General features: G+C 47.7%; 1 protein-coding gene across 5 annotated transcripts in view; it reads right to left on the bottom strand.

Moving 5' to 3' along the window:
• LOXHD1 (lipoxygenase homology PLAT domains 1) overlaps positions 1–22,770 on the bottom strand; it is a 93,184-nt gene that overhangs the window by 7,215 nt on the left and 63,199 nt on the right. For 2 of the 5 annotated variants that reach the window (XM_084887503.1, XM_084887499.1), the window contains 13 exons: positions 22,508–22,624; positions 21,615–21,777; positions 18,281–18,435; positions 16,841–17,050; positions 16,566–16,701; positions 13,974–14,182; positions 12,925–13,110; positions 10,211–10,338; positions 8,802–8,919; positions 7,680–7,854; positions 5,956–6,141; positions 2,160–2,330; positions 1,027–1,159 (listed from right to left, as the gene is read on the bottom strand). In XM_084887503.1, coding sequence (XP_084743629.1) covers positions 1,027–1,159; positions 2,160–2,330; positions 5,956–6,141; positions 7,680–7,854; positions 8,802–8,919; positions 10,211–10,338; positions 12,925–13,110; positions 13,974–14,182; positions 16,566–16,701; positions 16,841–17,050; positions 18,281–18,435; positions 21,615–21,777; positions 22,508–22,624 — 2,087 coding nt within the window. Of the gene's footprint in view, positions 1–1,026; positions 1,160–2,159; positions 2,331–5,955; positions 6,142–7,679; positions 7,855–8,801; positions 8,920–10,210; positions 10,339–10,915; positions 10,990–12,924; positions 13,111–13,973; positions 14,183–16,565; positions 16,702–16,840; positions 17,051–17,196; positions 17,225–18,280; positions 18,436–21,614; positions 21,778–22,507; positions 22,625–22,770 lie in introns of those variants that run through there. The other 3 variants (XM_084887500.1, XM_084887501.1, XM_084887502.1) reach the window with 3 other exon arrangements.

Below are 22,770 nucleotides of genomic sequence, written 5' to 3'. Positions count from 1 at the left end.
TGAGTTATGGGAGGGAGAGATTTTATTGAAGTAATTTTGAAGAGAGTGGGGAGATGAAGTGGGCATCTGAGCAGCTCAGAGGCGACTCTGAATGCGGGAGGAGGTGAGATTCTCCAGGATGTGTCTGCCAACAGGGAGCTGTGAGTGGAGGCCCCTTTATAGGAGACCCAATTTTGGCTTTCCTATAAAGAACCTTAAAGGCTGTCTCTTCCCTTCCTCCTTCTAACCAGAACTTAATTTGATGCTGTCTTCCATGCTTCTGCGATTGTACAGGCGGAAGTCCTCCTTTTAGACCATGAGTTCCCTGTCTGTCTGGACAGGGGATGAAAAAGTCTGCAGTGATTCTGGGTCTTGTTGCACAGTGGGGCTCTTTAATTAATTAACGAGCTGTTGCTGTAGCTGTTAACTTTTTTAAAAAAAAATGGCATGTCTTTGATATATAACATTGTGCAACACATTAATTTGATAACATATATTGTACTATGATTGCCAGTACAGTGATAATTAGCATCTCAATCGCATTATGTAATCATCCTTTCTTTGTAGTGGCTGGAATAATTAAGTTCTAGTCTCTTATGGTGGACTCTATTTTTTAAATAATTTTTTTTATTGATTTCAGAGAGGGAGAGAGATATAGAAACATCAATAATGAGAGAGAATCATTGATAGGCTGCCTCTGCAAGGCCCACTATGGGGATCGAGCTTGCAACTCGGCATATGCCCTAATCCAGAACTGAACTGAGACCTCCTGGTTCAGAGGCTGATGTTCAACCACTGAGCAACACCAGCCAGGCTGGTGGACTCTCTTTAAATGGCAGTCCCCTCCTAGCTTTTCCTTTATAAACTTCCTGTTCATCCCCAGGAGATCCCATAGAATTATCACACAGTAGGTACTCAATAAGCACTTGCAGTTTAAACCCATTAATATGTTTATGACCCCCCTCTCTCCCCCCAAGGGGCTTCATCCTTGGGGTTCCTCTCTTACCCACCCTACCCCCATACCCCTGTGGGCACCCCTTTTCCTACTTCCTAAAGGCCCGCTGTCTAGAAGAATTTTCCACAAGAAACTCTTTGGATCGATTCTTCCTGCCCTCCAGGATGAGCCAGACGTTCTCCCTGGTTTCGCCTCCGTCACCCGTTTCTATGACGATCTCGTAGGCTGCAGCGAAGAAGGCGGGAGAGGTCAGCGGAGGGGAAACAACGCCCACCATCAGGGCAGGAGTTTGATGGCTGCTCCCTCCAGGTCCTACATTTGATCTTAGACCAAGTCTGCGGTGGGAGGGGGGAGGTTAAAATGGCCACAATTGAGGCACTAAAAATAGAACCTGCTCTGATTTGGGGGGCTAGAATGGTGCTCCCATTTTATTTATAGTAGCAGCCTCTTTGCACGGGGAACATGGTAGCTGCTGGGCTTGGTTCCCTGACACACAAAGCAAGATCATAGGCAAATAATAGGGGGGAGTAGTGGGACCCCACTACTGGAAGGGTCTGGAAAGCCCCAGGCAGGCAAGACTCTAGAATAGCCTCAACTCTGCAGCAAGCAGTCCCACTCCCATCTTGTCTCAGTTTTCACACTGGTTTCGGCTCAGTGTCAGTCACAACCTCCCACTCACTTCCCTCAAGCTTGTCTGGATTCATGCCATTTGTCAGTGCTGGGCTGGACTCTGAGTGACACTGGAACGTGATCTCTAGCCCCAGACACACAGGCACAGATTATACCATAGGATAGAACGTGGGAACCCTGTGACAAAGGGCCCAAGTACCATGAGGCAAGAGGAAAAACCTGGCTCCCTGTTAGTTCTCTCAGAACCTAGAACTTTTTCCCTTGCTCACTCCAACCACTCCGCCTCCCTCTGAGCTGTCCCCAGTGGGTTTTTCCTCTACCTAATTAGTCCCTGAGATTCAGAGCCGTGATCTGGTACCAGTATCTTGGCTGCTTCGGGTTCACCAAACAACATTTAGGGGTTTACTTAGGTACCTCTCCAATACCTCCCCAACAGAATTTCCCACTGGGCAGCTGATTCCCCTCCAGCTGTAAGAGTCTCTTCTTTAGATTTGTCAATATCATTTCCCACCTCTCTCCTAAGCTTATTCTCATTTAGCTGAAGATTCGGCCCAAGCATCACAGCCAGGCTGACCCCACTGGTAACCCCACGTACTGGTCTCTTCCAGCTCATCGTGGATCTCATTGTTGGCACAGGCCAAGTCGCGAACTGTCTGTCCATCCCCCTCAGTCTTGGAGAGCCACGAGTCACATTGGAAGCGGAAGACCTCATCTCGGGCCATGTCCTTCACATCCACGTAGCTGAGGTGCCAGCCTGGAAATATCCCTGAGGGAAAGAGATCATGGGGATGGGAGGTGAATGTGCTTTCCCTCTCCTCTGACTGTGTGGTCCTAGACAATTTCTCTATCTTCTCTGGGCCTTGGTCTCCTTGTTGATGAAATGAGGGGTTGGGTTAGATGATCTCTGAGGGCTTCTGTGGCCCAGAGAGTATAATTCTCTTAATAGAATCCTTAACTTGGGGTTCATGAACACTTAGAGGACTTGTGTAGGGGACTGAAGCAGTCTATGGGCTCAGAAAAAAAATGTGCTATAATTATACAGGAACTTTCTGCCAGGGATAGGCTCATTGTTTTGTCAGATTCACAATGAGGTCTCTGACCCAAGAACTAGACCTCTTGAAGTTCATAAAGCTGAAGGATGAATCCCATGACTTCTGGACACCAGTGTTCACCTCACTCACACCCATTATCCTTATAGAATCCATTCAGACAACATCTCCTCCAGCAAATCTTCCCTACTTTTTTCCCATTGCCTACTCAGCCTGTATCAGATGTCCTCCTTGCACCCCTAGCACCCTGAAAACATGCCCTGATCACCCTGTTTACATGTGTCTCTTCCCACAGATTATGAGCTTTTGAGGACAGGGACCAGGTTTATTTGTTGTTGTTTCTCCAATGCCAGCATAGAAAATGGCATGTAGTAGTTGCTTAATTAATGGCAAATGAATATTTTATGATTTTGAGAACATTCACTGTTTGACAATCAGAGGAGGGGGTCATAAACAGGCATTTCTGTAGAGTTCATTGCTAAATCTGATACATCTTTCCCTAATATTAAATAATCAGCTGTTTCTGTTGTAATTGGCAGGCATTCGTTTAGAAGTGTTCCTCAAATTATAGCCATCACGTATTAATCTATGTGTATTTGCTCTGTGAGCTGCATGCTATCCGCACTGTGCATTGGTTCAGTTACTCTCAACCCTTCAGTGTCCTTGAAAACTCAAAAGCTGAAGGACCACATGTGGGGAGAAATTCCAGTGGTGTAACAGGTTATGATGATAATGATTTCTGAGGTCCTTTATATGTCTATGAATTCATATTATTCAAAAGAAAACATATAAAGTCATTTTGTGGTTAAAAAATTCCTCCTTTCAGGAGAGTTTTCATTTCAGAGGAAGCAATACAGAGCAAGATGAATTATAAAATCAACACTCTTGTGTTGTCATTTGTTCTGTATTATAAGAGCTATCTGGTAACTGGAATTAAGGAGAAGTCATCGTTTATCTTGATTTCCCTCTATAAACTATATTTCATAGTAACCAAATAGCCTGAGAGACAATTTTTATTAACAGAATTCTAGCTGATAAGTGGATAAGAAGTGACAATTAGAAAATCATCATTTATAACCCTAATAGATCATCACTGGATGAAGCCATGAGATGAAAACTTATGGGGAAAATTTACAGTGGAGTAATCAGGCTGACAGTCTCTGGGTCCTATTGCATGTGGGTGTCAATAAGAGTGGGACTGCTGTGATGTAACATAAAGTACACAGGTCCTATTTTAAAGTCATTCTGATATTACCTATAAAGTATTCTTGCCAAAGAAAATTGAATCTGAATCTAATCAAGCCTCGAGAGCTGGCTTCCAGGTTTTAGGAAATATGGGGAATAAAGAGGCAGCAACACCACCAAGAAGCAAACAGATAGGGTCCAGGATGTGAAAATTCTATAGCTCATTGGACCCCAATTCCTTCAACAAGTTAATGGTATAGAAAAATAAAGGGAGTAGATGCTGCTCTACAGTAAAAGAGATTAAGGAGATAACAACTAAAGGTAGTGTGTAGACCTTGTTTGCATAAAGATTCAAATAAAATTAAAAGTGCAGAGACATTATTATGTTATTAAGAAAATTTGCATATGGAATGAAAATTGGATATCACAAAAATCATTGTTAAGTGTAATAACAGCATGGTGATTTCATAAGAAAATATGAAACATACTAAAAAGAGAAACATATTAAATATGTTTGGGATGAAATGACAGGTTTTGAATTTTATTTTATATTAGAGGCCTGGTGCATGAAATTTGGGCATGGAGGGAGGGTTGTCCCTCAACCTAGCCTGTACTGCCTCCAATCTGGGATCTCTCTTGAAATCTGGTACTGCTGGCTCCTAACCACTCACCTGCCTGCCTGCCTGATCACCCCTAACCACTCTGCCTAACTGCCTGATCTCCCCTAACTGCTCTTCCCTGCCAGCCTAATCACCCCTAACAGCTTCTGCCTTGGCCCTGACATTATGGCTTTGTCCAGAAGGATGTCTGGTCTAATTAGCATGTTACCCTTTTATTAGTAAAGATCTTTCAGCAACCAAAAAGAAACAAAGAAAAAAAATAAAAAGGGTAAAACAGGCATGACAAATTATAATTGTTGAATCTATATGATGGGTATGTGGAAGTTCATTAATATATTTCCTTCACTTTTGTACACATTTAAAAATTTTCATAAAGAACAATTAAATAAACAAAAAAGATAGAAAGGTAGATTCAGGGAAAGAAGATTGATATGATATTAAGTTAACTAAATATTTGTAACCTGACTTGCACAGTAATTTTTTAGTATCCTCATCTTTTTTTGTGTGTGGAAAACTCTCAAATGAAATATATTTGTCCTCATAAATTTCTATGCAAGGGAAGCATAATGCAGCTTGAGTATTTTTAAACGATATATGAAAAAAATGCGACATGGAGAGCACTTAAGGACATGTTTAGCTGCCTTAGCTTATATTTAACATTCAAACTTCCATTCCTGGAGGAGAAAGTTACTATAAAGAGAAAGTTAGGCACAGAACTTGGACCTCCTGACTCTAATAACACAACCACCTGGGTTTAATAAGGATGCAGAAATATTCTTTTCCTTGCCAGTGACATAGTCCAGCTTTCAGATCCAAGTCTGGGTAAAGGGGAGAAGGCCCCTTTCTCTGCCTACAAAGGGAAGAAGATAATATCAATGACTCAGGATTTTTTTTTTTAAATGTCAAAGAGCCATGATAAGGCCAAGGCAATCCCAGAGTCTTGGGTTATCCATGGGAGGAATCAAGGTCTTTGAAGAGCCTGGCACCTAAAAACACTGTTTATAGCTGTCCATGGTGCTGAACGACCTCTTTCCGTTCAGGATTTTGACAGTCAGTGATGAGATAGAAAGAACTGACAGTCCGGATTTTTGCACAGAAAAAAAAAAAAAAAAAACACACATCAAGAAAACTGAGAAAGTCTAATATGCACACAATCAATGTCCCTGACTGGAAGCCAGTATTAGAGGGCTACATCAGGACCCTGAAGTTCATGGCCAGTATAATCCTTTATAGGAAATCCACAGGAAGTGAATCTAGTAACATAGCCTTTTTCTTTTTCTTAATTTTTATGTCTGAACTAGGAAGGCAGTGCTCCAATGTCACAGAAAATTGATAACCATTCATCCTTCTGGAAGAGAGCAGGAGGGACTAAGCCTCTCCTCTAAAATTTGTCCAGAAACACTGATTCTTTTAACCAATGGATGCATTTACATGGTGGCCACCAGCCTTTCTTAGTTGTCTGCCACCCCAGGGAGGGGCTCCGGTGGAGTGCTGAGGCCTACCCTCCCCAACCACCCTGACTTTGAGTGGAAGGTACCTTTGCTGTCGTGCCAGACCCTCAGCTTGCAGAGGTGGCCCAGGCTCAGCATGTCAGGGAAGTTGAACGCGTCTGTGTTGTTCCGTTCAAACTTGTTCCAGTTGGCCGACTGCTTCAGGGCGAGGGTCCCACTGTCCCCATTCTCTCCAAAGATGGTGATGAACACGTTGGCATCAGTGCCAGCACCTGGGAAGATACAAGACAAGGACTCTGGGTGCTGGCCTTTCTGACACACACCCCTCTTGCTCTGGCCTCCTTGGAGGAGCAAGGCATGCAGATGGGCGAGTTCAGAGTCAGTTAGGCCAGGGTAATGTTGTAAAGGGCTGGTTACTGTCCTGCAACTCTTGTGTCTCCTACTCTATCCTTCATTTATCTCTGTGCTTTGTACATGGTAGTGGGCTCACTGGGGTCCTGTTTAGCATGTATGAATGGTTTAGTACAAGAACTCACCTGGTTCTGAGGAATACGCCCACACTTACACAAAATGCCATTAGACTAGCTTTATAGTTTAGAAATACAGGTTCCCTCCTACACACTGTGGGTTCAGAGGAAATAGGAAAATCTCTTGTTCCCCAGATCTGCCTCTGGTTGTCATACTACACCAGAGTTCATATCGTTTGCTTAGGCCAAATAGAGATATTGACCCCAATTAAAAAGAAAATGCTTCTGGAAGAGGTGACCCTGTAAAGCTTTTTTGATACAGACCTTGGGGTCATCAATAAATTTACCAATTATTTTCTGAGAATGCAACATGAGGGGATGATGGGGCTTGAAAATATGTGGAACTTTAAACAAAAAGAATGAAAGCTCTACTGTGAGGACAAAAGGAAGAAAGGAGGGGCCTAAAACAAACTTTACCAATTATACTGGCCTATCAGTTATGCCTGAGATTTTGCCATGAGTGCTTTTCTTTGGCTAAATGTTTCTCTCTTGAAAATGTAAACTACCAGGGACAACAAGCTAATCCTAAAGTAGCCATTTTTAATCAGTGTAAATGAGTTTTCCAGGTTCCTTGCCACAGCCCCTGGAGAATAGGATTGATATGGGGAGTGAGGTAGGTAGGAAACACCGCCCCCTAAGAAGGGTGTTCCCTCTCAGCTCCAGGCCTTTGCACACACTAGTGCTTTGTTTGGTCTCCCCTCTGCCTCAGTGGCTTCTGTTTGACTTTCTGGACTAGACTTTAGCACCACCTCTGGGAAGCCCTCCATGACCCTTGTCTTTGGTCCCCATCTAGGTAAAGGGCCTTCCTCTGTGTTTCCCAGCACGTGTGCTGACAGAACCTCACTGTCATTGCTCTATGATAATATTAAGCCCCCAAAGGCTCAGGGACATATCTCCATCCTAAGACCCTAGGCCAAAGCTGCCACACAGATGATGGTTGCAAAGCGCAGGGATGTGGGAAGTAACCAATGGGTGTCATGGCACCTGGGAGAGGGGCATTAGGAAGAAGCAGGAATACAGAGGTGCTAACCATACTGTTCAATAATGTTCTCCATCCACTTCTCTGAGGGAGGAGGAACAGAGCCAATTCAGTCCCTGGGAGAAAGTCCTTCTGTCCAGACAGAAAGTAACACTCTGTGGAAAGGACTTAAGTTGACTAAGTTTTGGAAGACCACCTAAAAAATGTCCTTGAAGAGTCCAGGACCTGAGCCAGAACTTGAAGAGGGGCAAGAGTAGTGGGAAGTGGGAGGTGGGAGTAGGAGATGGGGGGACCCCTGACTCACCCAGGATGTCACTTGTCTTAACCGAGACCAAGTAGGAAGTGTACTCCATCATCTCTTCCCCGTTAATGACAGCACACATTTCACACACCAGGGTCTTCTTGCCCTTCCGCAGGGACAGCCAGTCTCCATAGTAGAACATGGTCAGGTCTCCAGAGTTCATGTTCTTCAGGAGGATCTGGGTGAGAAGACCCGGCATGGGAACGCCCTTCCCACCCACTGGCCCCCACCTGCTAATGCAGCCCCTTTGGCTGAACCCCAAGGACCCAGAACCCCCATCTTGAGACAAGTTCTTCTGACTTGGACTCAAAACGTGTGGAAAGGGTCCTCCCTGAGATGAAGACCCTGCCCCGTGTGCCTTGCGCGGGTTCTGAAATCCCCACCATGATGACACTAGTCTAGGGATTTGGAAATGGGCACTTTGTCCAAACATGTTTCCAAGGTTGGCACAAGAAACATTTGCTGAGTGAAGGACGGAAAGTGGACCAACCATTGTCATCCAACTAGGTAAGGTGCTTTCCTCTGGGTCCCCTAACACGTCTGCTGAAAGGACCTCACTGTCATTTACTGAAGTTGGCCAGATTGCCCTTGGTATGGGCACAATATTGTTGGCTCAAAAAAAAATCTGCTAATGGCTAAGAAGGTGTAGGAGCCTGAGGGATTTGGGATAGAGAGCCTTTGGTTGAGGTGGATGAGAGACTGATTCAGGGGGAATAGAGGTCCAAGATGGAAAAAGAGATACCACTAACTGAGTCATCACCGGGACACCAATAGCATCCTTGCTGGGCTGCTTCAAGTTCCCACCACAGTCTCTTGCTGTCCCAGCCCCTGCTGCTCCCCTCACTCCTCCCAGCTCACTTTCTTGGGAAGCCCACACCAAGCCTCTGCTTGCTGCAGTGCACATTATGTTCTCTGTCAGCTGATTCAATTTTGACTGAGCATAAATAAATAAAACTGTGTTTTTTGATTAATTCATGTCAAAAGGGGTCTATAGGATTATATACTGGTTTGTGTAAAAACCCTCTCAGGTGACATTTGCACTTTATTAAGTCACTGACAACCCAAAAGAGCAGGAAGATGGTGTGGGCTGTGGTGGAAGGGAGAGTGAGAGTACAGTCACTTTACCCTCTCTAGGAACCACTCGGGCCGGCTGCCCAAGCCATCAATTCGGATCCGCATCTTGGTGAATGGAGCGATGTCCAGGATCTCCATGAGGAAAGTGTCATTCTGCTCCCGCTCAAATCTGGGGGTGCAGAGCAGACCAGTTCAGGGTAAGGAGAGAACAGTCTTTTACTCAGCCTCCCTCTCAATTCCCACTGATTCCCCAACAGCCTGTTTCTTGCACCCTAGATGTGTTCCTGAAATACTGGGTTAAGTGAATTTGCCTGGTAGAAATGGTCCTGAATCAAGACCTATCAGTTCTGGGTCTTAATCTCATTCTGCTAGCCACCTAAGCCACCCAGCTTCCCTCGGGACCTGGCTTCCCCATCTGTGGTCTGGGGGGAATGATGTGAGCCCTGCAATCTCAGCAGGGCTCCCATACTGAGGGGTTGCCTTGGAGAAATGGCAGCCTTTGACCCATGTCCCCCAAGGCCTAAGCCATTCTGTGAAATAGTTGCCCTCCCAGTCTAAGACTTTGGCCTGGTCAGCCTCAGGCTGTTCCCAGGCACAGATACTAACGTGTGAGTGGGTGGTGGGTACTTTCCCCAGGATAGCCTTTAGCAGGGGTGGGAGCCAGGAGAAAACCAGCATATAAAGGGAATAAAGAGCAGCCAGTGGCCATGCTCCCCAGTTGTCACCTCTTCAGCTGCCAAGTAGAGAGGCTTCTCTGAGAAGATACACAGGGCAAACCCGGGATCACTTCAGCAGCCTGTCCTGAGTCTGAGGCCCAGGAAATTCACACTAACACGATACTCTCAACTAGTCTACAGACCTTACAGTAAACATTTCCTAGTGACAGGTGGAAGGAAAGGAGGGAGGGAGAGAAGGAAAGGGGGAGAGAAGGAGGGAGGGGGAAAGGAAAGAGAGGGGGGAGAAAGAGGGCTGGAAGGAGGGAGAGAAGGAAAGAGAGAGAGGAGGAGAGAGGAAGGAAGGGAGAGAAGGAAAGGGAGAGAAGGAGGGAGAGGAGAAAGGAGGGAGAGAGATGGGGAGGGAGGGAGGGAGGAAGGGAGAGAAGGAGGGAGGGAGGAAGGGAAAGAGTGAAGAAGGGAGAGAGAAAGAGAGGGAGGAAGGGAGGGAGGGAAAGAAAAATAAGGAAGAATAGGTGGGTTATGGAATGAGGTAATCAAGGAAGGCTTTCCTGGAAGAGGTAGACTTGAGCTTGACCTTGAAAGAGAAAGATCTTGAAATACAAAAGAGTGAGTGAAGAGCACTCCAGAAGGGGAGAATCATAGGGACAAAGGTGTGGAGGCTGGAAGGCCCCAAGGTATTAGGGAGTGTGAGGGAAGCAACCTGGCTGAAGGCAGGGTCGGTCGGGCTAGAAAGTGGAGAACTAGACATGTGAGGGGCATGGGGCAGAGGTGGCCCCTGGATACCTGGCCTTCTTTTTGTCCAGCTTCATTTCCTCTGTGCTACCATTGATGCCATAGAGGGTCATAAAGATGTTGGAGTCCGTGCCACCGCCAACATAATCGCCCGTCCACACAGTCATCTCATACAGCTCCTGCCATGAGAGGGATGCGGGTCCTGAGCTTTGGCCTCACCCACCAACCCCACTGACTTGCCTCATTCTCACCTAAGTTCTGTGGCTCTGAAGAGAGGTCCCTCACCCCCATCAAGTATGAAAGACTGGAGAGCAAGAGTCAGACCTTTTACTCTATGTCCCCCACTGTGCCCAGGTTAGTACTAGAGGGAATTCCATTTCACATAGAGAATGTGTGTGCAGCAGATACATGACTGACAGTCCCAGCGTTGCCCAATTCCTCAGTGAATCGAATCCCAGCCTAAGTTCACGCAGCACGTGGTGGCAGGACAGTGGCTTTGGGAGCCTCCAGAGTTCCACTGGAGTCCCAGACCCCCCACCTGCAAGCTGCTGAGCGTGGGCAGATGCCCCCCTTGCCAGCCTCTGCTTTGTCCTCGTGAAATGGGGACAAATACTTGGCAGAGTTGTGAGAGCTCCAGACACCAGGCCTGCCATGTGGTTTGGCCTCAAGAAGTGGCACCAGTTCAGGTTGCCATCTCCTTTGCACACACCTGGCCTCTTCCTTCCCCTGCGACTGCCACATGATAGGTATTCTCACCTGTGCAGGTGCTTGGTACCCACACACCAGAAGCTTTAGAACTCAGAACCCACGTTATCCATCACAGTGATCACCCACCACTGCTGGACCTGCTGGATGCTGTGTGCTTGTCAAGCGGCGGCTAGGATCTTTGCCATGGATACCAAGATCGGAAGGAGTGTTTTCAGGCCTGGCCCAGGCCATAGGTTTGTTGAGGGAGTAATTGAAGACCCTCTTGCTTTACCAGGAAACTCCAAGTAGACCACCTAACAAGGGCATCTGATGGGCACGGAGCTAGTGAGGATGAAAGCAGAGCCTGATGCCTTTTTGCTCTTATCCAGAAAGACATGGAACATAAAGGGTCAAAATGGGCACCTCGTGGTCTTAAGGAGACTGGCTCCCTCCAGACTCCTGTGTTCTCTGTGTCCATAGCTCTCTCCTCATCTCTCTCTCTCTCTCTCTCTCTCTCTCTCTCTCTCTCTCTCTCTCTCTCTCTCTCTCTCTCTCTTTAAACAAAATATATTTTATTGATATTTTACAGAGAGGAGGAAGGGAGAGAGATAGGGAGCTAGAAACGTTGATGAGAGAGAAACATCGACCAGTTGCCTCTTGCACACCCCCCACCGGGGATGTGCCTGCAACCAATGTACATGCCCTTGACCAGAATCGAACCCTGGACCCTTCAGTCTGCAGACCAACGCTCTACCACTGAGCCAAACCGGTTTCGGCTTATATGTCTCTTTTTATATCACAGTTGTGTTTCCAGAAAGAAACACCAAAACGGGGCTTTTGTAATTCCAGTCTGACATCAGGTGTCCTGGGGAGACAGCCAGCCCAAAGAATCCTGTAGCTCTTTGTAAAGAGACAAACCTGTGTTCTTTTGTCACATAGGTAACAGGGATGTGGGTCCGGATTTCCATGGACTGAAGAGCTCAGAAGGAGATGCAGCCGCGCCGTGGGCTGTACATGTGCTGGGGGGCTGGTGCACATACTAGTACAGGCATACCCACCCACTTGCACGCGGGGAACTGGGTCAGGACAGAGGTCCCGGGAGAAATTGTCTCTCACCCACACAGACCGTCTGGCCACAGATGGAGTCGTCTGGGGAAGGGAGGAGGGGCTGTCTATGTTGTAGAAAGTTCTGTCCTCTGTCTTCACGCAGGGGAGGGGCAGACATCCACTCTCCTGCCTGTCAGGTTTTTACAGCCCGTGACTCAGCCCTTCCTTCTGTTTCCATAGACAACACGGCAGCGCACGCTCAGGCCAGGGTGGTTTCTTCTGACCTTTGTGGGACAGCTTCTGACTTAAATCTAGTCTTCCATTGGTTTGGATTCAGAAACTGAGATGAGGGCTAAAACCTTCTGTTGACCCCACCCACGGCTTTCCCAAGAGAAAGAGAAGCCTGTGTGATCACGTGAGCTAGAGGCCTCTGGGCTGCCAACCAGCCATGTTCCCTGGACATTAGCCCCCAGGCATCCTGCCTGCTGCCCAGCACTGACCTGTGAGTCTATATTAACTCATCCCAGGTCATTTGGTCAGTTAGAGGTGGAGCCAGGGCAGGTGGTCAAAGGGTCTTATGTAGACAGCTCTCACTGAGACCTAGAGGCTCACAGAACCCCAGTGCCACCTGTCCCCATCATGTCCTAGAGGGGCTGATGGAGCAGACTTGGAAAATACTGACTCTGAGCATCTATGTAGAGCTGCTACTTTTCAAGGCTCAGCATGATCACATTAGTTAAGATCTTAACATGAAACAGAACGGCAAGCATGATTTATGAGTGCTATTAGGAGAAGACCAAGGCCCAGAGAGGCTAACTGATTTACCCAAGGTCACACAGCAGCAGACCAAAAGAGACCTGAGTCTCCTGGCTCTGGGCAAAGCGCATCTGGCTGGTAGACCAGGATGCAGCTTTGGCCAACACCCCAGTGATGAGTTTCCTGCTTCCCTCACATCCATCCCCCTACCCCTTCCCCACACTACCTTGAATTGCCCTTGCTGTGAAATGCACACACTCAGGGCCCATCTATACCTTCACCCCAATGTTCACCACCGTGGCATCCAGGAGGTCAAAGACTCGGGAAGTGACGCCATCTCCTCGGTCCTTGGCAAGCCAGCAATTGCAGCGCAATGTGTACTTGGTGCCCAGGGTGGGCACAGCCAAACTCAGCTCTTCCACCAGCCAGCAGCTCTCGGGGGCGGCCCCATCATGGCCCAGCTATGTGGGGACACAAGGGGCTGTGAGGATCTGGAGACCACTGGGAAGGAAGCCCTCCCTGCCCTGCTCATCATCCCCTTCAGCCTCCTCCCTCAGTGCTTCCTTCCAATGTGCTCTGGATTCACTGACCCAAGTCCCTCCTTGGAGGGGAAAAGATTTTGCAGATACAATTAAGGTCTCTAATCAGATGACTTTGAGTTAATAAAAAGATTATTCTGGGTGGGCCTGGCTTACTCAGGTGAGCCCTTTTAAAAGAGGGTCTAAACATCAGAGATGGAAGAAGTCAGAGAGATATGAAGCAGAAGACATCTTCTATTGGCCTTGAAGAAATGATCTGCCATGTTTTGGAAGGGGTCCCATGGTGGGGAATGCAGGAGGCCTTTGGGTTGGAAGCCTCAGTCCTACAACCACAAGGAAATAGATTTTGCCGATAACCAGTGAGCTTAGAACAGGATCCCAAGCATCAGCTGAGACCACAGCGCAAGCAACAATTTGATTTCAGTGCAGTGGCATATTGGGAAGAGAACCAGCTAACTCACATCCACTAGTAGATTTCTGACCCAGGAAAATGTGAGATGATACATTTGTGTGCTCTTAAGTTACTAAGTTTATGACCATGGGTTACACAGCAACAGAAAGCAAATACACAAGGCATTCCCATTGGGTGGAAAACTGGGACCTGGAGGGGTGGGCAACTCACCCAAGGTGAGGGCAGAGGCCAGGGAATCTTCCCCTGCTACCTGCTCTGAGCTGGGGCTCAGGTCAGTTCCTCTGCCTGCCCTCCATGCCCCTCCCACCCATGTACAGGTCAGCACCTTCCTTCCTGGGGGTGGTCACTATCCCCAGGCCCCAGGGTCCAGCACCTCTATTTTCTTGATTTCGCCGACATCCAAGCCTCCGACGTAGAACTCCTCCACGGAGCCGCAGCTGAAGCCCTTCTTCCCTCGGGGATAGTCCAGCCAGATGCGGTTACTGACCTCATCGTCCTCTCCGAAGAGGATGATGAAGGCCCGGCTGTCCGTGGCTGCTTCCACGTGCTTTGCAGTGGTGACTGACACATAGTAGGGAATGACTGCAAAAGAACAGGGGCCCCACCTCATGACAAGCCAGGTAGACCTGGGCAGGCTCAAGATGAACTTGGAAATGGGACTTGGAGACTTTGCCTCCCGGCCTCTGAGACAAAGTGCAAGGGAGCTTTCCAGACTGGTGAGTGTCTACCCTTCAAGGAATGAGGGAGCTGTTGACTCCTAAGTGAAGATTAAAGAGAGCGTCCTTGCCACATGAAAACTTAGTTGACCCTAGCACTCCCAGGTGGAGTAAGAACCACCACCTTTCCCCAAGTACAGGGGATGCCAGAGAAGCTTCCTATATCAGCAAAAAAGAGATCGGCAAAACCAAGGTCTCACAGATAGTAAGAATGTAGAGAAGAAGAATAAAAGAGTATTGGTAAATGAAAATTCTAGTAAGTATCCATTTCCATCCACTAAACCAGATGGAACAGCATAAAAACTTGCTCAGGTCATGTGACAGAGAGTTCTAGTTACCCACCCAGTATTTGTTCTGTTTGCAGCTAGGGGCAGTTGTGATATTTAAGCAGATATTGGAAATTTTTATTTTATTTTTTAAATAGGTTTTTATTGATTTTAGAGAGAGGAAGGGAGAGAAAAAGAGAAGGGAGGAGAGAGAATCATTGCTCTGCTGCCTCATGCACGCCCCCTACTGAGGATACAGCCCACAACTCGGGCATGTGGCCCAACCAGGAATCAAACTGTGACCTCTTGGTTCATAGGTCAACACACTCAACCACTGAGCCACACAAGCCTGGCAGGGAAATTTATTTTAAAGGGTCTGACTCAACAGGGAGGAGCACCTTTTTGCCCCTTCCCCTTCCATTTATTCTGCTTGGGGTGTGGATGTGAAGGCTGAAGCTCCAACAATGATCACCTTGGAACCATGGGCAACCTTTAAAATGGAAGCCACTTGGGAGGTTGCCAGAGTGATTCAGTTGAAAGAGCCTAACTCCCTGCCTTCCCTGGAGCTGCTATCTCAGTACCAACTGTCTACCCTTGAACTTCTATGTGAGAGAAAAGAAAAATCCCTCCATTGTTTAAGTCACTATTTCCAGGTCTCTGTCACTGGCAGTTGCTATTGATACAAGTTGAAAACCCTTCTCCTGGCTCATCTTCCTCACTAGCTTGGGAGACACTGCCCTGGTGTAGTGGGTTATAGCTTACGCAGTCCATATCTATTTGAAAAGTTTCCAAGCTAGACCTTCCTGACTGCAGTTACCTGCATTTTTTTCTGTACCTGACCATGACCTTGTTTCATCTTTATAAAAAGAGCCCTGTTGGCCTTTCCATGGTTGATCACAATGGCTTAATCAAGGAGAGGCACTTTCTCGTGGTTCCTGTCATTTAGTCACACAGTGAGAAGGTAGAATATAAAATGATCAATACTCTCTGCACAACTCCACAGACCCACCATGTGGTCTCCTGGAGAGGAATAGAGTGGTGTCATGCTCTATACTCAGGAGAACTGAGCAGAAAGGCAGTGTGCATTTAAATGTCCAATAGACAACCTGGCCTGTTTGGCTCAGTGGACAAAGCGTCAGCCTGCAGATTCAAGGGTCCCAGGTTCAATTCTTGTCAAGGGCATGTACTTTGGTTTCGGGCACATAGCCAGTAGGGAGTGTGCAGGAGGAAAATCAATAAAATATTAAAAATTAAATGTCTAATAGACAAATATAGTACTGCCTTATCTCAAAAATCTAGTTGGAAAAAGGAATTTGTCAGGGGGTTATAATATTGTTATAATGGAGGAGGGGAAAAACAGAAGCCAAAGAGTAACTTGTCCAGGGCCCCATGTATTATTGTCAGAACCAGAAGTGGAAGCTAAATCTAAAAAAAACAAAAACAAAAATAAAAATCCCAGTTCAGGAATTCTTCCCCCTCCCCTCCCAGCCCCCAACACATCACTCCTTAAATTTGAGTAGCCGAGTCCTTCATGTGATGCTCCACTAGCAGGAAGGGATTCTCACTGCTGCAGTTCAGCTCTGTTGGATGAGACTTGTCTCAGGTGCCCTGGGCAAAATCTATAGCATGAGAGTCTGGGTATGGGCAGGATGACCTCTGCTGGTGGTGGATCAATGGATTAAGGACATCGTCACTCTAACTTCTCTTAGCCTTTGTTTTCCCGTCTGTACGTACAGTGGCTAATCCTGCCCTCTCACTTCTTAGGGTTGTAGGGGTGGAAATAGACAGTAGGTGTGAAAACTATGTGTAAATTATAAGACATTAGACACCATCAGCGAGGCTACCATCAGCACCAAGTCTGCCCACCACTTGGTGTCACCATGGCACAGCTCAGAGTGAGTCAGACATTATGGTGAAGCTACGGCATGGCCTGTCTGAGAACATCTTAAACACATTTCCATGTCCTGTTCCTGCTTGGCTTACCCCGGCCCTCCTGGACGTAGTTGGCCATGGGGCCCGTCACCGAGGCAATGTCCACACCTTCCATCTTGGAGCTCAGGGCGATCTCCCAGAAGTCGGCAGGGCTGCTGCAGTTGCTGCTCCGGTCCCCCGTGTACTCCTGTGGGGAGAGCACGACCAGGTCCCCTCCACCTGCTGCACCTGCCGCCCTTGGCCTCCCCCAGGCTTGAGGATGGGGACAGGCCTGGCTGAGCCCAGACCCCCTTCCACTGCCCCCCTCCCTGCTGCCTTTCCCTCACCTTCTCATAAAACAGTCTTTCCAGTCGCCCATCCTCCTTCTTCAGGGACAGCCACCGCCCACACAGAAACAAGAACTCGTCTTCGTTGGTGTCGTTCCAGATATCCACCTTTTCCACATACCAGTCCGCGCACCACTTGGTGTTGTCATGGCGGAGCTTAATCTTGTAGATGACGCCCAAATCAGCTGCCTCGATGATGAAGGTGTCGGCCTGGGGAGTCCAGATGTGGGGGCTTGGGTGGGAGCTCCCCACCTCCATCACTCCAACCCCATCCAACCAGCTCCTTCCACATCCCCCAGTTGTCGAGCTAAGTAGACCTTCCTAGCTAGGGAGCCCTCCAGGCCCAAATCTCTAACCCCGAGAGTTTGGTATTCCAAGGCCTCGCTTGCACATGGCCCTGTTTACAGTCTAGGTCTTTTAGGAAAATCCCTGTGGGTGTTTGGAAGATGGACCCAATGAGCTGTGTGAATGGGGGTGGGACAGACCAGGGGCTCTGCCCTGTCCTGTAACTGGGCATCCTTATTTGAGTATCAGCATGAGTTCAGGTTGGAGGCTGGAGGGTTCCAAGGAGGCTGGAGGGTAAGAGTCCTTCTGGATGATGGGAGCAACTTGAAATTTCCATGGGGAAGCTCGGAGGCAGTTGGAGGGCCAACCTTCAGGGTGCAGGCTCTGGTGGAGGCAAGGCTGAGGAGAGTGCAGGGGACAACATTTCGAGTGTGGATTCAGGAGGGTTTATGTAGGGTGTGACATAAAGCCCTCCTCTGGGTGCCTGATAATGCCTTCAGTAATGTGACATTAGACTCTGGTAATTGGATTCTTTGGGGACTGTTCAGTGAGATGTGGAGTTCTAGGCCTTAAGTAAAGTGCAGTCAAAACACAAATTGAATGTGGCAGTTAGGAGCCTGAGGAGGAGGAGGAGGGACTGGTAACCTCAAGTGACTCGCGCTTTTCTTCTGAAAAATGCACTGAGTCATTGTGCTGAGCATGATTGGGAGCCCAGAGCTAAATACTACAGGATTCCTCCCTGGGACAGCCCAGGTGGTGGAAGGGCTGCCTGGGTAGACTCTCCAGGTGGAGGCATTAAGCTGAAGATGGGGAGCTGGGCCTTCCAGGCAGCCGGGGCAGTCCAGTCTTCCGGCTGAGGAATTGCAGGTGAATGTGCATGGCTGAGTGCAGGCCTTGGGGCACTGAGTTCATTAGCACAGCAATGAGCACACCTTATGACATAGTAATTCCACTTCCTGCATCTGTCCTGGGGGGATACTTTCTCAGGTGAGCAAGGAAGTCTGTTGCAGGATAATGGTTACAATGGAAAATTTGGAGCCATCTAGTGTTTAGGACTTGAGGAACAGGGAAATAACTATAACAGTTTCATGTATGGGATGTTATCTGGCCTCAGGGAGGAGAAGGGAAGAGGATCAACTCCGTGTGCCCTCCTACCGTTCCTCTCTCGAACTTGTTGGTGCGGTTCTCCGACTTGCCGAGGTACCGCTCCCCAGTATCCCCCAGATCTCCATAGATGGTGATGTAGACCTTGGCGTCCGTTCCTGCCCCGGGAACATTTCCTGTGAAGATCTGCACCGAGTACAGTATAACTGGATCGGCACATGGACAGACAAACAGAGGGACGGACAAAGAGGAAAAAAAGATGGTATCACTTTAGGTTCCGGGGAACTGGATTTGTAGGAGGTTCAGGCATCTGGCCCAGGGCTCAGGAAGGAGTTTGTGTTTTCCTATTATTTGCTCAATTCCACGTGGATTCACCAGTGGGAAGATGCCCATCTGATCTCACAAAGTTTGTCTCAAAGACTCAAAAGATGGCCCTACTCGGTTTGACTCAGTGGATAGAGTATCATCCTGAGTTGGTCAAGGGCATGTACCTCAGTTGCAGGCTCCTCCTTTGAAGGCACCCTGGTGAAAATGTTAAAGCTATTTTATATCCCTCTGGTTCCATATAGGGTCTATTATTGGTGCGAGTGCAGAAGCAACCAATCAATGTGTTTCTCTCACATCGATATTTCCCTGTCTTTCCCTCTCCCACTCTCTCTGAAAATCAATGGAAAAATATCTTCAGGTGAGGATTAAAAAAAAAAAAAAAAAAAAAAAAAAAAAAAAAAGACTTAAAGGATGGAGTATTCTCCCAGCATCCCTCGAACCATCCACCCCCTATGGCTTCTGGGGAAAAGACTTAGGAATTGCTTGCCTGTGTGCACTTCGTAGTCTGTAGCTCCAGGATTCTTATAAGACCCTAGGAAGGTTATCCCCCTCATGCAGGGACTGAGATGGACATTCTTAACAACCTTGCAAATGGGCTCAGAGCCACATTTAATTACATTTAGAAAAGTAAGGTGATGTGTATTGCTCATATGGAACGCATACATGCCCACGCATGGCTCCTAGTCTTTCCTTCATTTTCCCAAGATTCCCCTGCTCTCCTCCGGCCTCTCTGTCTGCTCCCTCTTAAGCAGCATTATGGCTCCTGATCTTCTGCCCCCTACCCTATGCCACTGTTGCCTGGTTCTATCCGCTGCCCTTGGCTCTCGCTCTGCAAGTCCCGGGTGCTAACTTCCATGAGTTCCATGAGTCTATATCTCTAACCTAGTGTCCTCCTGTGCTCTGAATTCACACCTCTGTCACCTAGGGCAGCCATAGCCAACCTTTTGGACCACTAGTTGTCCACTGACCGCTGGTTGGCAACCGCTGACCTAGGGGACACACTCACTTAGACTAGACCACAGTCACAATCTCACATCCAAACCTGAGAGCCATCCCCCTCACACTCCTTATTCCAACTTCTCCCCACCCACCCTCCCTGGCTGCATTGCCTCGCCCAACACTCTGCTCTTCAAACCTCACAGGTGCACTGTGAGAACAGCTCTCCAAGGCCTGCCTCCCTCATGGGCAGGAACCAGGACTCATCACCCTGCCCCTGCCCACCCCACTCAGCTCAGTGCAGAACCTACTCATAATTTCATGTGTGGCATTCTCTTTGGTGTTTAAAAGTCAACATTACCCAAGCCTGTCTGGTTGATTCTGACATGAGTCACACCAGGGGTTTTGTCACGGTTTAAACATAACAGTTGATGTCCTCCCTTCCCCCTTCTCCACCTCAATTTTTCTCTCCATTTATTTACTGAATGTGCATTCAGTCCTGCTCCGCACCTGGGCAGGACATTTTCTAGGAGCCCTTGCCCTTGAGGGGTGGGGGGTGCCATGTCACCAGGAACTGGGATTAAATGCCCTCCTACTCTTCTCTTCCACCCCCACTGCTCTCGACAGTCTTTTGGGAATTAGGAAAACGGATTCCGCTTCTGAGTGTTGAGCAATGTGGTTATGCAGTCAAATCTGGCTATTTCTGGATCCTCCTCCCTCCCATTCCCACCCAGGCGGCACAGCTCTCAGTGGAAAGAAGTTTCCCTAGAAACACAAGCAAGCACAGAGTAGGCTTGCTCCATGCTATTAAAACAGAGCAGCCCAAGGGGCCAATGCCACAGCTCCCCAGGGTGTCCTCTGGGTGCAAGTACAAAAGAGAATTATCCTCCAGATGTAATAGCAAAGAAAAGTCAGAGGAAATAATATGAATATGGAGAGGCACATTATTGAGGCAACACTTGTTTTTTATCACTAGGCAGTGGCAACTCAGATGAAAGGAAACGTTAGAGCTATTTTATATCCCTCTGGTTCCATATGGGGTCTGTTATCTTGAATTTTACTCCAGTTTTGTGGGTTATTATTTGTGTGTGTGTGTGTGTGTGTGTGTGTTTTCAAGAAGGCCATGCAACAAACATAAGCTGGATTTCCAAGGTTTAGGAGCATCTCTGATCTTGTATCAAAGATAAAATACAGAAGTATTCTTTTGTATGTGATCAGTGGTAGAAGGACTGTTTTGGTTTTTTTGCAGATGAAGTTGATTTTTGACACAGCTTACCAGTGGTGAATAATATGGGAGTGGACATGGACAATGGCATCACTGGTTCAAACAGAGGTATGACTCCACCTCTGTGGTCCAGGAAGAATGGTGTGTGTGAGCCTGCGTGTGTGTGTGTGTGTGTGTGTGTGTGTGTGTGTGTTCACTCACACAGTGTAAAAAGAAAGGAGAATACAGGGCTGAGGACTGAGTCTGAAGTAATGCTACATGGCATGAGAAAGGGAACTAGCATTCAGAAAGGTAGGAAGAGAACAAGAAAATGTTGGTACTACAGCAACGGAAGAAGTACAGCGTGTGTTCTGGCTAGTGCAAATCCTACAGAGAAAACCACAGCCACAAGGAATGGGATAAGTTAACTGGCACAGCAGAAGAGAAACCCATGACCTTAGATGCTCTGAAGCTGCACCCCGCCCCTGAGAACAAATACACAACAGCCCCAGTTACAGCTGACTCCAAGATGTTCAGGATTCATCCTAGGTTGGAACACCTGGATCCAACAAGAACAGAGGGGACCAGCCTCGTGGATTATAGCCAAATAAACCAAGAGAAAAGAGAAAACAAGACCCGGATAATGCAGGCACAGGAGAACACACATTTGGATGTATCATCCCACTGTCAGGCCAGGAAAAGATTTGAGTACAAACCCTGCAGTGAGACTTTGAAGAATAGCCCTGCCATTTATTAGCTGTGGGAACTTTGACAGTTGTGGAGCCTCTGTGAGCCTCAGTTGCCCCCTCCACTGAATGAAAGTAATAATAGACTCTTCCTCCTGGGTGCAAAGGCTCTGCTTGGCACAGGGCAGGTGCCCTATAAGGGAGGTGATGAGGGTGATGGCACCACACTTACTGTCCAATGGCTCCTCCACTTCCTTGTAGATTTGCCTTAAGGACCCATCTGACATGTATTTCTCAGTGAAGATGTCAAAAGGAACCAGTTCTCGAATAGTCTTCTTGTCATCCTCTGAGGTGGCAAGCCATCGATCACAAGCAAAAGTCACGGTCTCTGTACCCTGGGGTGAGGAAGAAAGAGAAAAATTAGCACTTAATGAGGAAACTGCCCACTTCAGGGGTTCATCAGCATGTCAACACTCATGGGGACCAAAGACAAGGGTCATGGAGGCCCATAAATAATGCAAAAGCTACAGCCCTGCCCAATTCTAGCAGATCGAATCTTACACAGCCACATCAGCGGTTGGTTCTTGAAGGCCAGAGCTCCCAGAGTCACTTAAAAATAAATATCTGAACCCCATCCTGGAGACTCAGATTCAAAGGGTAAGGGGAGAGATGTGTATTTTTAAATTTCTACTAAGTCACTCATATCCACAGCTATGACTGCCTCCTGGGTTTAGAATTCCATAGTTCCAGAATGTTTTCCAAGTTGTTCAGGTGGGTTTCTGCCTGCTGGTGGACCTTGAGTAGCAGAAAGGGCAGGCTTGGTCACTCAGCAGTAGCATGGCTTTGGGGTGCCTAGCAGAGACCTGGCTGCCCAGACCCTCCTTCTTGACCCCTAAAGCAAGACCTGGGACTTGAGCTCGTTTCTGCACTCAAAGAGAACGGGTGTGTGTGTATGGTGTGTGTGTGTGTGTGTGTGTGTGTGTGTGTGTGTGTGTGGAATTTTTCTCAGAATAGTTTATCTTAACTTACTGAGGCTGCAGGTTCTTATAATGAATCTACCTTGAGTCTCTTCTGGTAAAGGGAAAAACAACAACAAACAGCAGGACAGATCAATCAGAAACTCACATCTTTCTCTGGGAGGAGCCTGCGGATTTCCACGTAGGAGCAGTGCCACCCAGGATTTATGCCCGTATTATCATGGCCAATCCGGATTTTTTCAATGACTTCCCCCACATCTTCTAGCTTTGGAAAGGAGAAAATGCACCAGATGTTGGCTGACAGGCTAAGAAAATACAACCAAAGCAAAAACCTGCCTCCCAGGGCATCAGCCTTGAATTCTTTTGAATTTCTAGGACTCACTTTCTTCCCGTACATCCCCACTGTCCCCC

Source organism: Pipistrellus hanaki (genome assembly GCF_964339955.1).
Source record: "Pipistrellus hanaki genome assembly, chromosome: 6".
Lineage (NCBI taxonomy): Eukaryota > Metazoa > Chordata > Mammalia > Chiroptera > Vespertilionidae > Pipistrellus > Pipistrellus hanaki.
Note: the sequence above shows the minus strand (reverse complement) of the source record. Positions and strands in the feature narration are given on the sequence as shown.